We start from the raw sequence: 17,442 nt of genomic DNA on the forward strand, positions 1-17,442 counted from the left end.
AAACTTGAGACACAATCCCTTATTAGCTGGACTCGAAGTCATTATTATTGATGACAGATTTGCCATTATATTCGCTTTGTAAATGTTTGTAGCAATAACTGGAATTTGTGTTAGATTCGACATGTCAACAACATAGCAAACTGTTGTCCTTCAATTACAAAGTATCTAAACAGGTATAATAGATGATTATCTAAACAGGTATAATAGATGATTATCTAAACAGGTATAATAGATGATTTATCAAGGTTAGTACAAAATGCTGTTTCATTTCTTACAGTGATTCGTTGTTAGTAGCACAGACATTGTCGATATTCAGTTCGGGTATCTACTTTTAGTACCAATATTTTGTTATTTAATATCGCATTGATGACACAGTAACGATCTGTGGGAATAATACCAATGCGTTATTGAGAATAACTTAATTACTCCAGACGTGATACATCTTATTGCAAAGCCTATATCAAGGATGCTTATCATGGCAGGTCAAATTGGGACAATCATAAGGCTCCTCTTCTTCATAAACGTACATGCCGGATGACAACATTGCATCACTGCATACAAACCTCCTGTCAAATTACTCACGGTAAATGCTTCCTCTGCAAAATCAGGACGCGGCGATCAGTATAGGTTTTACGTACTACTCCATGCCATATTTTCATGAATTCGACGCTGTAAGTGGAATGTTTACAGTATTAATGTCAGTTTACCTGGGTTGGGAGGACGAAAAATTAAACTGGATTTTATATTTTTAACGCGTGTTGCTTACTGGCAATATATCTGGAAACAATTAGATTTATCTTTCGTTATTTTGTATTATGTCGTAACATTTATTGAAACTGTTGCTAGCTTTGTTAGAATTATGTACCGTCTATAATATACAGAGTATTTTGTTTTGAGTTCGCCTTATACAATACTAATACAATGTTTATAGAAAAGTCTCGATACGTACACCAAATGGGGTTTCATCACATATTTATATCACTAATTTTACTACATTACATTTCAGTCGATGTTATTTGTATTATTTAACTGACACATTACATTTTCTTCACTTGTGTTTGCAGATAACACATGTAGCTCACTGCTTAATGTATTGTGTCTATATGTTTCTGAACAAAATGAAAAAGTGTTTTAACTTCACAGAAGTTGATCAAGTTTTGTAAATAAACAACATCTTCAACGAATCGTTCATTTTGAATGATTTGGTCAAACTGTATTGTATATAACTAACTTCCCATCTGGATTTGTATTACACAACTTATTTCGCTGTTGATTCACATCCACTGGTAAGTCGTTTGTAAAGTATTTTAAATGGCATGTTGGTGGCCAGCTCCGCTAGTGAAAGCTCCGAGTGCCGATTCTGAAGTCTTGTATATTGACTCTTTTATCAGCATGGTATTGATATTATTATTGATATCATTTTTAAATGGTCTGATATTATTGATTACCAAATTAAACTGATGTAAAATTAATCATCGTTTTTCTTTTCTTATATTCAAAATTGCTTCGGTGAATTGTAGTTTTGTCAATTTGCTTTATTTCAAAATCAGTCGCTTGTCTTTATTGGAGAGAGTGTGAGGTAATTACATCCTAAGTTTGTTCATATCAGTATATATCCTTATGTCTTCGGTACAGGAACAAATAGGTAAACTGTCATTTAAATTAATCTAGATAGAACTGCATATTGAAGAAGGTAGACGTCAATATATTATTTTATCGATCACACATGTCACGAAAATCTCAAGCATTGTAAAGAACCGAGATACTGATAACAAAACGTGAATCATATGTTCCTCATGATATTGACTTTAAATTCTTTAAATTCAGTTTACAGACATCAAGTAGTTTTCTTTTTACAAATCCGTGTGACATGGATACTTTGGGATCATCAAAGTAAAGCAGATTATTGTTTATGTCTAAAAATTGATCAACAAAATCCCAGTTTTAAATATATTAATATATTTTTTCTGCAGGTGTGAAGAAGAACGAAATCAATAACCTTGATATGTTTTAAAGGTGTACTTTTTCAACCTTTAGGTGTTAATCAATGAACTATTAAACCTTAAAAATATGTGACATTGATAAATATTCTAAACCTTAGCAGAAACAAATAATTTGTGCTAGTTTAAGAATCCATTGAACGTCAGGTACACGAACTTAATTAACAGTAATGTACTGGATCAGCAAATCAATCCTAACGTTAACGAGTAGTCTAATGTAAACATCATCATCATCATTCAATGTATCCCTTCGTTTGACACAAAATCAGTATTAATATGGCTTTTTAAATGGACTTTAAGAGTGCCTACATCACGAATCGTCAATTATTATAGGTCTGTGTTAGAGAATAAGTCCTGTTATGATCTGATTGGGAATTACATAGGACAGGTGAAATAAAAAAAAAAAAAAAAAAAAGATAATGTATTTGTTACAACAACAACCCAGAAAATACTTACAAGTCAACAGAATCTTAATTTGAACTAACTAGAGCAATAGGAAAGTAATATCAGACGTTCAGGAATATTAAGCGTATTCTTATTCTTCGACAACACCAGCCATTTAGATATTTGCCAATCAAAGAAAACAATGCAACGCCTCCATATGAGAACAATGCTGGTAACAACAGAACCACATGGAATACATTCATATACAAATCAAATACATTCAGCTGCATATTACATACGGAAATAGAATATTTCCCAATTATATCATTATACGAGAAACTATATCCATCAGCCTATACTTTTCGAGACTCAGTGTTGTGAGTTAATATGTTAGTTGTTAGCATCCTGCACGAAAATCGTAATATTATGAACAAATCCTTGAATATCGAATCTAACGCCGAGACCACCCCACTCATCAACCACCTGAGGAACGGTCATATGTTATCATTGTTTTTTTTTTTTTTTTTTTGAGTGGAAAGCTAGATTGTGAATGGTCAATGCAAACAAGTAGCATAATATACCATATGTGATATAACATGAAAAATAAACTTACTCCAGAAAAAAACATTCAATTATCGAATAAGTAATAAAATGCGAGCATGAGTTAATGTACTGACACTCCATTGAACAAATGTCATGAATGTGTTAGGTAAATACGTTGGACATTTATAAAGTCTTGTCGAATTCTAAAAGTTCACATTGAAAAATAGGTCTTGAAATTTTATTGAGGGTAAGTAGTAAATTGATGTAGTTTAAAAACAATTTATTAATACTCTCTGCCAATATTTTTTTAAATAATAGGATGGTGTTGTTTTAGGAAACAATGGCAAAGCAATCATGTATTGTTTCATATAAGCTGCCATTTTCTTACCTGGATTTTTATCTGCGATAAACCTGTGTTTCACTCAACCTATCTTCATTTGAATGAGATTAAATTAGATATACAAATTTTATTTGATGAAAAAGTACTGAATAATTGAGTTTGACTTCATTTAGCACTCAAACATATCTGAACAAATTAAATTTAAATGTGGGATGATTTTGTACTACACCCTGACATATTTCTAAAATCTATCATAGATGATAAACAATATTTAACTTAATTACCATACATTACATAAATAATAATCATTTTAGTGTTATACAATAAAGTGCCCGAAAGAAAGTGTAAAGATAAAGAGAAAGGTATCTGAAATAAAACTAGAGTATTTGAAATAAAGAGAAAAAGTATATCATTATTGGTTAAGAAAATGTCCCATTTGTGGTAATTGGTATCAAATCAACTAATTTATCGATGAGAAATGATAAATAATTTAATTTTTTTATTAATTCGTTAACTTTTGGGCTAAGGGTGTACAAACACAAGGTACAATGTATACTTTAATATATAATGTAGTCAATAAACTAAAACGTGATAAATTAAATATTTGTATTGTAAGTTTACAAAATTATCATAAATATAGCATTCAAAATGAAATTAAGACATTCAAACATTTCACAATATATATGAAATAGGTTTCTTCACACTTTATAAGGTTATAGAGACTTAAAAGTAATTAAAACGTGAAAATTGTTTAGATATATCCTTTAATATTTATATTTAAAAAATAAATATCATGAACATCAACTTTTTTAAAAAATGCAACTATTACCAGTTGCTGAGTGCCAACAAGTGAAGTTTTATAGGTAAATTTAACTGGTATTACTTTAAGGGAAAAGACTATATTCACTATAAAATTAAACTGCCTTATAAGAGATTGAAAAATGTTGGCATTCAGACATACACTCCTGATGGAAAGGAAAAGCTGTTGTGTATACCGTGTGCAATGAAGTGTGGTAAACGACCCCATGCCTAACAGAACAGCTTAGCCCGTTCCAGTTAATCCTCAACAAATAAGCAGTACATTCAGTGGTTAGTTGATTTTTGAAAGAGCAATATTTGTCGGAGAAGCTTAGTGTATAAATAGTTTCACAATACCCGATTCTTCACTGCCCTAACTCATATAGAGTATTTGATATAGTGGCTTCCATTCATATAACGATTGGAACAACACAACAGTTATCATTAGTGCCGGGACACATAGACGGCCCATGTTGTAGGTACATCGTCACTTTGATTGTGTGCTAAGTAAGTGTTAATGATGAAGAAACTTACCATAGCAATATTGGTGTGTCTCTTTGCGAGCTCATATGCTGGATCCTACGATAACATGGCGACACTGCACACGGACCTTCTGTCGAACAACTACTCACGATACATACGTCCTGTACAAAACCAAGATGACGCAATAAGTGTAACATCAATTTTTTCAATGCCGTATTTTCGTGACTTCAACGCTGTCACCGGAACTTTCACTTTAATGGCATCTGTATACGTCGGTTGGTTGGATGCAAAATTAAACTGGAATCCTGCCAATTATGGGAATATTCAACTATCTTATTTTTCTGCGTCTCAGGTATGGACTCCAAATATTGTCATAGCAAGTAGCGTAGAAAGTGATGCTCTCTCACCCACATCTTCAGTAACCGTTACAAGTTCTGGGTATTCTTTTGCTCTCTATACTAAAATAGTGACATCAGCGTGTTCACCGGATATTACTTATTACCCATATGATGTTCACAGCTGCAATGTTTCTTTGGCATTGTGGGAACCATTTACAGTTATGGACTTGAATCTCAGTCCCCAGGGGGAATACTTTGACTTTACCGACAACTTATTTTGGATTGTATCCAGAAAAGGGGAACGGAAGTATATTTCTAGCAACTACACTTCAGTTATAGATATAACGTACTCAATAGAACGGCGACCTACCTATTTGATATATACTATCATGCTTCCTGTTTGCCTGTTGAATTTCGTTACCCTCCTGGCGTTTGTTCTGCCTGCAGATTCCGGGGAAAGAGTGTCGTTCGCTACTACCATGCTTTTAACCTTGACAATGTACATGACTATAATGTCGGACAGTATCCCTAACACCAGTGACCCAGTGTCCATTTTCACGGTTTCACTGATGGTAAAACTCATTATCAGCGCCTTAATAGTGTTGTCAGTAATTATAACTCTGTGTATCTACCATACCAGTGAGGATAAACCCATTCCTAAATGGTTGCTTTTCTGCTGCAAACTGAAGCCAGGACAAGTGGAGGCAGAAAAGAATGAGGTTGTTGAAAATGTGTACAAATCGCAGAACATTGGGACGGTTGCTACCTGGCAAGCTATAGGGAAACGTTTGGATGTAGCTTTCTTTATATTGTTCTTTGTTTGTACTCTTACGGAGACTCTTGTAAATGTAGTAAGAATTACCTACCGTCTATAATGTACTTTGATATCCCTAAATGGTTCCTCCTGACAATAAACATGAAATTGAAATGTTTGCTATGAAATCGTGATTATTATTACGCGTGTTTGCCTTCCTATGGTTTAATGAAATGGAATGTATCAATGAGTATCAGAAATTCATGTTTAGTGTGAGCAATTGAAATTAAAATATTATATACTAACTTGAATATTAATATGCTTGTAGCCGCCTTATTGTGTTAGATTAACCGTGGTGTAATTGAATATTTCGTTTCATCTTCCTGTCGTCACGGATTTAACATAATATACTCTTCCCTTTTATCAAATCAATATGTATTATGATGTATTAACCATTATTATGGGTACTATAACATGAACAGTTGTATATTATTACGAGATCAACGACGTCTGACAATTACAGTGGTAATGTCAGTTGCTGGTTAAGGATTAAAGCAAATATTTATATATTTTTTCAAATGTTATTTACCTTACAAATACCTTTTATCAAAACAAAACAATGAAATCCAGTTTTCACTTAGTATTGTGCTCTTGCATATTTGACATTCATCTATACTTAGCTATTTAAAGTTTGTTATCTTTTCGACATTATCCGTGATATGATGTGTCCATTATGTTACCTTATCATTATTATAAGTTTTATTCAATTGTATATGTTTGTTTGTATTACGAGGGTGATGGAAGATTTTATAGACCAATAATTGCAGTATCTCAGACACTACTCAATAGTATTATGCTGCGTGTTAAGTTAAAGTATTGTACAATTAACAATCGATACTTAATTCTTTCTGCTTACTTAACTATCGAAAAGGAAAAGGGAAATTGTCTTTCTCATTCATCGACAGTCTATTAACATAATGAAAGCAAGTTATAATGGTAACGAGAACTGTTACCTAAGTTTCCTAAACGCAACCGCAGTCGTAAAGAAAATCTAAAAGAAATTTGACTCTATCAAATTTTCACTACAAAAGCCGTTACTTTGTCTAATCAGGTAACGGAAGTGTGGGCTTTGTTATAACTAATCTCCATTCCAAATTTGATTAAACTTTAAGAATATTATAACTTCCCCACATTAGTCGCATCTCTATGGCAGCCATTTCGTCGCTGTTTGTCAAGTCAGATAACACCTATATACCGACTTGAAAATCGGATAATATTTTTTTACCAATCGAAAGTCACCTCTCAGCGGTCATTTTGCAAAATCAAAAACCGACCTCGCCATCATGTTCTTGTTGCCAAGCAACCTCTCTATACCAATTCAGTCTGTGTAGGAATACAGATGTTGTAGATGTCTTCCCAGTGAGCAAAAATGGCTGCCAGTCACTTTCGGTTAATATAAAATTCTGACGATCCGTAGTTGTCGGACTTAGTAAGAGGCCTTTAAGAAACATAAAGCAACTCAAGAAGTTCTACAATTTTAGTATAAGTTTATTGTCAAACACGTAATTATCACCAAAACAAATCTTATTTTAGCTGTAACTTTCAAGTTTGCCAACGTCCTCTGCTAGACGTCAATCTGACGTTTCACACATGGAATCCGTTACTGAATTATATGTAAATGTAAAGGTAATCACTGAACAGCAACCATCTATCAAACAAATGGCATCTGTATCGAATGCATGTTACCATCTGGTAACAGATCAGTACTTACATGTAAATTAAAGATCTCAAATGTAGCCGAGTGATGTAAGATCATTTGATGCCAATGTACTGAGGTAATGTAATGGGTTAAACATAGCACAGCCATTAACATGTTCATTTCTAATGTCTTATTATAGGGATACGTCGGTTTGAAAATATGATAAAACAGACAAGTAATGCAAGGTTTCCTGAAGCTCAGAAGTGAACGCTATTGTTGTCGTGTTATGACTTTTCTAAAACGAGAACGAATGGAACCGTATAGCAATACCATTTTCATGGAGAGAAAAGTCAAGAGTAAAATCTATGATATTTACCAGTAAATAATTGCCGTGGTCCTACCACTGGGTATGATTTCCCCAGCGAGACTTCTGTGTGGATTGCATAACAGTTTTTATGCAAATGCACTATTCGCAAAATGCAACCAAATCGATTTAATTGCCATTCCACAGAAATATTTCGCTTATTATTGTAAAATCTTCATTGATTGTGAAATATGTTCATTATTAAGATACACAAGATTAATTTGGCATTAACAAACCAAACCACGAAGAAAATGTTTTGACATGAATCACATGCGCAGTTCTAGGTAGAACATTACGGTTGTTCGATTAAGAATTTTTCAATAGCTTCATTAAGACGTGTACATGCCTTCCTTTCAATTTTGTTCTTTTGTATTTATAATTGTGTCATAAAATAAAGATTGGTCTGTCTTCAAATTACTTGCTAACAAAATAATAAATGATAACAGATTATGTTTTATATCTTATTATTAAACTGTATTCAAATGTCAATGTGCAAATTGCCGCAACTTGGGTTCGAAAATAAGGAACCTCAATTAAGAGGCCCTTTCTATAAAGGCCACTTTCATAATTTCCAAACAGTGGCCGTTTAATACAGGTTAGACTGTATACACTGTTTGCCTGAAGCACATGCTTCCAGGGAAATCCTTTGAATTCAATACATATTGAAATTCCTATATGAGTGAGGTGATAGAAATGCTGGTGGATTTGAAAAGTCGACCATGACAGTGCACATTTATTTCCAGACAAGAATCACCACTAAACCAAAAGTCTACTCAGTTAGTAAACATGTTTGTCTACAAACGCAAAATGTATTATAACTTTTGAACAGAATACGTTTGGAATGTTTAATTACACAATTATGCAATTTATTCCTTCAGTCTTACTTTTGATCGAGAAGCCTCTTCAGAAAACATGCCATTACACCATGAAATGTTACATGTCACCGATGGGTAATAAATGGAATTGGTTATATTGTCTTAAAATATAAGTTCCACTTCTGACTGGCCAGAATAGTAATCACCAACACTGGTTACATACTTTCTACCAAAAGCTTATATTTGGGTTGCTTTCTGTGCTTTCCATTTCTACTCAAGATTGACTTAATGAAACTACGAAACCTTGTTTCATTTGTCAAGTTATTTGACTAGATTAACATTGATCTAGACGTATCGATACCTCCTTTACATATTCTGTAAGGGGAGATTAAAAATGTTCGATGTTAGGCTTTCAATAAGATCAACCATTTGCTCCAGATTAGCATAATACATATTGATAAAGATAAGTAATGTTTGTGATAATTATCAAATAAATCAAAATGTGACATTATGGTAATTTTTAGCAGAACAGATTTGTTTTCCATGTTTTGATATCTGCTTGAGATCTTACAAATGTTGTCGTCTGCTTCAACTTACTTTTACATTTAAAAAATTGAAGAGTTTGTCAGTCTAATTTCTCCCAAAACTCGCTTATCCAACAAATATCAGTTCTCTGACACTGCATGTAACAATATTCTTGATCGTGCCTTTTATTGTTGCTGCTACACTCGTTCATCTTGTGACATCACATCCTATAAGATCCAATTCAGCGTGAGCTACGCTTATGCTAATTGGTAGGACAGGTGAAAATCGGACATTACATACGTCAATATCTCAGTATTGTGCTGGCGGAGTATAATGCGGTTTTCAATCTTTTTTAGTTTGGATCAAACATTATAATTTCCTTATTTCGTTCAGAGTACATTTAAAATCCTAACCAACGATATTCGGACGAATGGACGGAGACAAAAGCTATGTGATTTAAAAAGCAATCAAATTAAAACACCTGAGTTAACAATATTTGCTTTCTGATATGTAGACGACAGTGTTTAAGGATGGCAAAGCAAAGACAATATGAACACATTATCGATTGGCTCTGAAGCAATCCTCTACGGACAACAATGCACTGGATATTGGTGGATTTAGTCTGTTTGTTTTGCTAATGACTTTTGGTTATCAAACGAGGTATACATTTCACAAACAGTCGAAGTGCGTCATCACTTAGGTAAGATGATGAATTGTATTTCGAAATTTGCAAATATCCATTTCGTCTTATTTTCAAGATATATATGCTGTGTTTCATGTCGGTTATCAATTGCATAACGTTATGAGGGTTTATGTTTTCATGGTGTCACATCGGATATTTCTCGCACCACAGACGGGAATATCCCTGGTAATACCCACCCTAAAATTTTCTATCTCGCTCGATCTGTCCAGTACCCTTACGTGCGTTTTTGCGGATATTTTACGCATCGGTGTATTCATCCGCGTGAAGGCGCAAGTGGCACCTACACCCGTGCATTTCAACAAAGAAAAATATAGGTTATGTCGTTGTTAAGGTGTTGTTAAGATTAATGATGTTGTAGATAAAATAACATCTTCACTGTAAAATGCTGTTAAAAGTGAAGAGGCTGTGTGGGTAGTTTGAGGCTCCCACGGGATACGCCGAACTCTGATAAGAGTGCGAGAAAATTACTATTACCTATAACTGAGCGAGATCTTGGTATCTCAGTATCTAGCTAAGACCCTGAAACACCCTAACCTCGGCTAAGACCTCGGTTGGGATGAGGTTACAGGATCTTAGCCCTTGGCAGATATACCCCGATCTCGTTCAGTTACAGGTGACAGATTTTAATAGTCTGTAGCGGATCATAAAGGACGGTAATCAGGGGCGTAGCAAGCCCAGCAGAAATGTGTAAGCCCATTCGAGGGGTCTGAATTTCATGATTTCAAAGATGTTTGGAATCGTTTTCTGAGACAGTTTCTTTTTTATTTAACTTCAACCCTTGGTATCTATTTTCAACCTTAATTTTGTAATTTTGTCCCACATACTCTATGCACGGATTTTTTTATGTGTAAGCCCGGGCTTTTTCTTTCTATGGAAGCTACGCCCCTGGTAATTGTCTGTAATATTGAGACGGATCTCACAAGTGAATGTAGATATCACTGGGTTATCAATCGCATTGGTTATGGGCGGGTTATTGTCACTCATTGGTCATATTGAGACGGATCTCACAAGTGACCAACAAAATCACAGTGTTATCAATCTTGCTGGTTATGGGCGTCTTGTCGTCTGTCATTGGTCATATTTGGATGGTTTTAATGAACTATTGCCTGTAATGTAATAATCAGCATTTGTGTTGGCAATAGGAAAGTTTTAAGTATTGACATGTCGTGAATGTGAAAGAAACAATTTGTAACTATTCACATTCATAGGTAGGTCATTTTCCTGAATGTTTTTTTTCACATCCTGATGATGACGCACGGCTAATCTATGATGTATATAACAATATCTGAATTCAAATTCCAAGAGAACACATCATGATAAGTGGATTGCCTTTCAAATTCACACACCTTGGGAATGATATGTGACTGAAAGATGGGTACATTGTTAGCAAACCTGTATGGCGATGATATCAAAGTTGACATGCCCAATTTAATGATTAGAAAATGCGTCGTGGTGTTATAATGATTGTAGTGAACTTGAATTGACTAAAGAGAGGTAAATCAAACATCTGGGAAGCATATGGGTTGTTATCGACAGAATCAACTTCTACTTGAGAGTATCATAATGCTGCAATCATGAACTTGAATGACAGGCCTTATTGAACACATACTTTGGTCAACCACAACGATCACTTTGATTTCTACAGAAAGGCAATTAACTTCGTATTAATTACTGATCATCTCTAAATTAAACTTCTCATGTACTCTGTCTTATGTAACCTGCATGCCATGTTTTGATTCTCTCAAACTGTAGCATGGATCATAATATACACATGTACTTTACGTTCGTTTAGTATCATTCAATATTGAAATTTATGGAATGTATTGAATATTGTGGCTAATGACCTCCTGAATAACTTTTGCCCTTATCATCACTGACGAGAAGCACCACATTGAATATAACATTACGTTAGTCTACGTTATCTCAGGTGAACTCTCTGTGTGACGATTTTCGTTTCTCATGAAACTGAGAAGCGAATCGGTCTCTGCTTTTTTGGTTGTGTAATTGGCAACTACATTGATATTCCATCTCTTGAAAAATGAGTATGTTCACGGGTTGGCGATAAACCATTCACTTCACTGTAAATAAAATGAAACTTCTCTATTCATTGTCAACATTCTGTGTTGAAGCTCGTGGAAATTAATCTAAATCTCCACTTTATAAGTGTTTACCCGTGACAAAAGGACTATGTTTTCCACTTGTAAATCTATTGATATCTACTTTACTGCAACGCACACAACAAAACAGTGACATCAGGCGGGGACACATAAAGTTATTCTGTAGGTGTGTCAAACCGTTTTATTGATGTGTTTTTACATCAGCTTACGTATATCAATCAAGATTGTGTAAGGCAGATGAGGTACGTTTTGTTTTCCATACTGTTCTTTCTAGGTAACAACATAGTAACTAATGGCAATGATTAACAGGGTGGTAACACTGTGTTGCATCGCATCCTTTACATCTGCGGCTTCATACAGCCAGGTACGGGATCTGTACAACAGTCTCCTTATCAACTACACCAGCAATATCAGGCCAGTGTTAGATCAGACCAAAGCTATCAATGTTGACATCGACGTTATGCTCCACAGCATTAACTTGTTTGATGAAGTTTCTGGTAAACTTTCTATGTCAGGCATCTTCAGATTTTCCTGGACGGACGAATTGCTGCAATGGAACCCGATGTCGGCTAACGGTATATCCTCTATGATGTTTACTACGTCACAGGTATGGGTACCAAATGTTTTTATCGGCAACGGCGTGGATCAAACAAATATCTTCAAACCAAGCGACTCCATCGAAATATCCTACACTCGAGAAGGCAGCGCCTCTTTACGATTTTTCCAAATTTTCGATGTTGTTTGTCAGGCTGGTATGACGTATTACCCAAACGACATTCACACATGTAAAATCGAAATGGCACAAATGACAAATCTGGATCTAGTGAATCTCACTTCTTCGAAGGGGATCATACTGACCGCATACTATTCCAACCTCATTTGGAATGTCGAGTCCACTACAATGGAAAATGTAATCGTTGGAAGGCAGTCTAAGGCGATGTTCTATATTACAATAGGTCGGCGACCGACCTTTATTTTTCTTACTCTTGTATTACCGATTATTGCCTTAAATTATGTGAATCTCCTTGTGTTCTTCATACCGACCGACTCGGGGGAGAGGATATCCTACTCCATCACAGTACTGCTGACCTTCACTGTTTATCTGTCAGTGTACTCAGACAAGGTACCACCACTAAGTCTACCAATAGGTATCTTCAGCGTGTCCATGCTCATCAAGCTGTTCACTAGCTGTCTCATATCGCTTTCCTGTATCGTCATCTCGAGGATAAGCTACTATCAAGAAGATTATCCAGTTCCTTCTACATTGCAGAAACTAACTGCAAGCTTTCGTCGGAACAGAAAGATACGAAGCTCCCTGAAAACACCAGCACGCCAAAACTCGACTGTTGATGTTGTGGAAACTATGTGCAACACTCGTGAGGCTGAAACTCTCTCTCGGGATGAAAATCGTTCTCAGCCCTCTACTCCTGTGACGGTAGTCTGGAAGGAAGTTGTTGACTTCTTGGACAAACTGTGTCTTGTGTTATTCACACTGACGTCTACAGTTGAAACAGTTGTGTGTTTAATCCTCATAATAACTCGTCATTGATATAACACTGTTTCACGTGCTATGCTGAGAGTTTATTTCAATATAAATTTCGTGTTTAGCGCTTTTAACAGATAAGTATTACTTAAAAGATTGTTTCTTCTTCAGAATGAAATATTATTTAGTAGTTTTATAGATTTCTGTACATGGATAAAAAGGTCTACAAATATTTTGGTCTATCAAAATATCAGTGTTTCTAGATTAACTAGCACATTAACAATGATTTTTTTTCCAAAATTAACAATTTTTTTCAATGAAATTTTAGCACGATCGTAAAAAATGAGAAGCATGCAAGTGACCACTTTCGAGTGAGCTATCATAGAAGCTGTCCTATTTGGTAACTTTGTGACTCAGGTAAGTGGCTAGTGAACAGGTGGGTAAGAGATAATACTGCATAGTATCGAGCGATTTCTTTTATGCACCAATTCAGATTCCTAAGATTTTGACGACTTTTGGAAGTTTTTTTACGACAAGTAGGTACTGTATACGAGGAATTTTGGCCCCCGTTTAATTTTCGCCCTTTTCATCCATGAACAGGGAGGGCAAATTTAAGATGTGGCGAAAATGTGTAATACTTACATTACCGTTTCATATAATCTTCAGAGGGCAAAATTACTAGGAGGCGAATACGTGTATAATGATGCAAGCACTAAAATAACACGGGGAGAAAATGTCCAGGTAAACAGTATGTGTTCAGCTGTGGTATAGCGGCATGGAGGTGTGGAGCACCGGGAATATCAAAAAAAATTATTCGACATCTAGATTAACCTGTTGCAGAGTTTAATTAAGCAGAAAGCTACGTGACAATAGCGTTTGAATTTTTTTTCAGAAATACAACGGTATGATTGATCCACTTAATGTTTTTGAAAATACAGCAAAAATTAAAACAACAGTATTGCTTGAAAGCCGAACGAGTGAGGAAAATTAAAACCGTGGCTTTCTTTTTCAAAGACGTATTGTCGTAATGAAATGCAAACAAAACTTTCTGTGCAACAATTAGTTTGACTTTTAGGCTATTTTTCTATCAGACTGACAGGACTTAATGGCTAAGTGCTCTATTGTACATTCCTGAATGGTGTGCGTTGGGAACTGTTATCTGACGAGGTAAGAATTTAATCAATACACGTCATATTTATGTATGTATATATCAATGTATCGCTTTCAAAATTAGATTTTTAATGTATAGCCGCGACTGATGGTTTTATCAGATAGGAGACGTTGAATACGAGTACATATGCAAGTCAACAAAAGAGAAAAGTTAACGGCAACGACAATAATGTCATAACACTTATTAGCTGTCGGTCCATCATTCAAACTAAGAACAATAACAGTATGACGTCATTATAAAACCAATAAATCCTACTCGTCATGGCATCATTAACCTGGACAAGATCGATCCTTAAGACGGGATATTGGAAATAAACAAAAGTACACAGCGCATTCTATCTTATGGTTCAAGACTCTTCAAAATCTAAAGGTCTTGCTCACAATTAACCGATATTCTTTTCCGCCTCTCGAAAATGCCACACAAATTGAAGGATATCAAATACCACCGAGAAACCTTTTCTAAATCAAGCATATAAATTGTAGGTTACTTCTCTGTTAAAACACTTCCCTTATCTGTTACTATAAATCAACTCTATTGAACATACACAGAACCATTAACAAACACTGTTGTACATATGCAGTGTCAAGCTCCATCTGTCTAGACAATACATGATTTTTGTACATAAGTACGTTCCTACCGTTCCTCACCAAGCGATGAAGCGAGGATGATTTTTTTTCAGTCAGAGAAAATTAACTACAGAAAGATGATATTGTTGAAGCTTTCCGTGAAATGGAAGATGGCGGTTGGAATAATATTGACATATTATTTTAATGAAACAACAATTTATGATGGGGAGAACATTTTTTAACCAAAAGGGATTTCCCATTAAAGGAATGTGATTGTAGATGTAAACAAATCCAAATGTGTATCAATCTGGCTAGTAATGGTAATTAAAACAAAACAACAATATTTCAAGAATACTGGGATTTACCAATATAACAGGACATCGTAGCGAAGGAAATTAAACATTTTGCTACGGAACTTAAAGGCTGAAATATATATTTCACTACCCACATACAGTAACTCATACTTTCTTCTGAAGCAAAATCCTTTATCATTGAAAGTTAACGTAAAATATAAACATTGGAGAGTCAATGATGTAGACAGACGGAAACTTTTCTGTCATACTGTTAATGATATGGACAAAATTATGACACTACAAGTTTACAATGTTGATGTAATTAATCTTTATATGGTAATAACATAAATACCATTACGAAGTGCAAAGGCTTCTACAGATACCGATGGTGAGATACAAAAGCTATAGGAACCGATGACGGACAAAAGATAGAACAAAACCGTCACGGTATTGATTGGAATCATCCCATCCGAAATCTCTTACAAAATGATAAAAGAAATGATAACCTTTGCGCGAGCAAATGAATGAATAATGAGTCACAACTGAACACAAAAAATATAAACTTAAAAAATACATTGGCAGGTAAACGTCATCCATTACTGATGGTACAGTTTACTTGCCTGTGAACTCATCCGAGTGTTTGACAAATTTGGTTCCTGTGATCTGTGATTAAGGCAACTATCCATAACAAAGTTTGTCGTTGTTTTCCCTTCGGGCTTATCAGCAAACTATTACATTTCTATGCCTTTCTGTTAATAAAAGGTCGTTTGATGAGCATATTTACAACTGTTGCCACTGCGACCTTGAATATGGGCCAAGGTTATACATTTTTGCAATATTTGCTATGCTTCATGACAGAACCTACAGTCCAAATATTTGGAATTGAGGTATTTGATTGTTTTAACAAAAGAATCCCCGTGACACTGAATATGTGTACTTACTTTCCTCAAATTTTGTTGGACTTCAGCCAAAAAATATATACCAAATGTTATGATATCAGGCAATATGTCGTTTAAAAATGCTCCTTGTGACCTTGACTAAGTAAAGGTAATTTCTTAATATAAATTAGTTATACTTAATCTTATTTCAGGAACCATTCCTTTGAGCGTTTTAACAAGTTTATCACGTAACTTGAACATACGTCGAAGTATTTTTTTCTCAAACTTCTTTGGGCTTCATTTCATAAATTTACCAGCCAACTATTATGAATGTGGTGTCATAATCATTGAGAGGTTGTGATCGCCAGACGATGGACGTGTCCTTTAGCAAAAGAGACCGTTGGTTTTACTGTTACTGTGAGCCTGGTTTAACCTCTTACGTTGTTGGAGTAATGCTCACTCCGGAGCCTCAAGTGAGCTGAAAATCAAAAAGACATGTTATAGTTAGCCAGCAGGACTGATTGAAAGTCTCTTCATGAACGATATAATACCAACGCATTAAATAGTTTTTAATGTTCGAATTACTCGCTACAATTTAGTCAGAATCGTACAACTGCATCGATTATACACTTCCAGGGGGAAATTGAAACGTTCACCAGATCAGCTGCATTAGTCGTGTGGTGTTAAATTTATTTTCAAGTAAAATAGTATGGTGATATTTTATTATAAATTACGTAATATGTCCCTATTGGCATGCTTATTGTTTTACCGACTTAGTTCATATTTCTCTTTGGGCAAATTCCTGACGCGGTGTCTTTTGTTTTCATTACGTATAGATACTCTTCAACTCTCTTTTATAGAAAGTACAGTAAGCTAGTTCACACAGCAACGAATGTGATGCTTACTGTAACACATCTGGAAGGTTCTGATTTCCAAAAAATCTACAGAAAATTGAGTTTCTGATTCACGTACACAATTTCTTTCGATATTCAAGAAATCTTTACGAGGTAGATTTCTGGAGCAGGAAATGAATAACGCCTCTATGTGCTTGTCATCCCTTCGCAATGAATGCCGGGGGAATGTATTAGAATGTGAACCTGTACGTTGTGTACGGTCCTTGTCATCAATCCAGAGGCTACATTCCTTGAGAGAGTTTCATCACACATCACGCACTTTTAAAGTTGACTT

At 34.9% G+C, this 17,442-nt stretch overlaps 2 protein-coding genes across 2 annotated transcripts; both read left to right on the forward strand.

The window, feature by feature from the left end:
- Positions 1-4,654: 4,654 nt before the first annotated feature.
- LOC132551405 (neuronal acetylcholine receptor subunit alpha-9-II-like) lies at positions 4,655-5,761 on the forward strand. Its single transcript, XM_060215546.1, has one exon. It carries the CDS (start codon positions 4,655-4,657, stop codon positions 5,759-5,761), a length of 1,107 nt encoding a protein of 368 aa, XP_060071529.1.
- Positions 5,762-12,155: 6,394 nt separating this feature from the next.
- LOC132551406 (5-hydroxytryptamine receptor 3A-like) lies at positions 12,156-13,412 on the forward strand. Its single transcript, XM_060215547.1, has one exon. It carries the CDS (start codon positions 12,156-12,158, stop codon positions 13,410-13,412), a length of 1,257 nt encoding a protein of 418 aa, XP_060071530.1.
- The last annotated feature ends 4,030 nt before the right edge of the window (positions 13,413-17,442 follow it).

The sequence above is a fragment of the Ylistrum balloti genome, unplaced genomic scaffold, assembly GCF_031769215.1.
Source record: "Ylistrum balloti isolate Yb309-2 unplaced genomic scaffold, AGI_CSIRO_Ybal_v1 Utg370196, whole genome shotgun sequence".
Lineage (NCBI taxonomy): Eukaryota > Metazoa > Mollusca > Bivalvia > Pectinida > Pectinidae > Ylistrum > Ylistrum balloti.

Excerpts from the sequence above, each read along its gene's own strand:
- LOC132551405 (XM_060215546.1), top strand. The coding sequence starts at position 4,655 with ATGGCGACACTGCACACGGACCTTCTGTCGAACAACTACTCACGATAC.
- LOC132551406 (XM_060215547.1), top strand. The coding sequence starts at position 12,156 with ATGGCAATGATTAACAGGGTGGTAACACTGTGTTGCATCGCATCCTTT.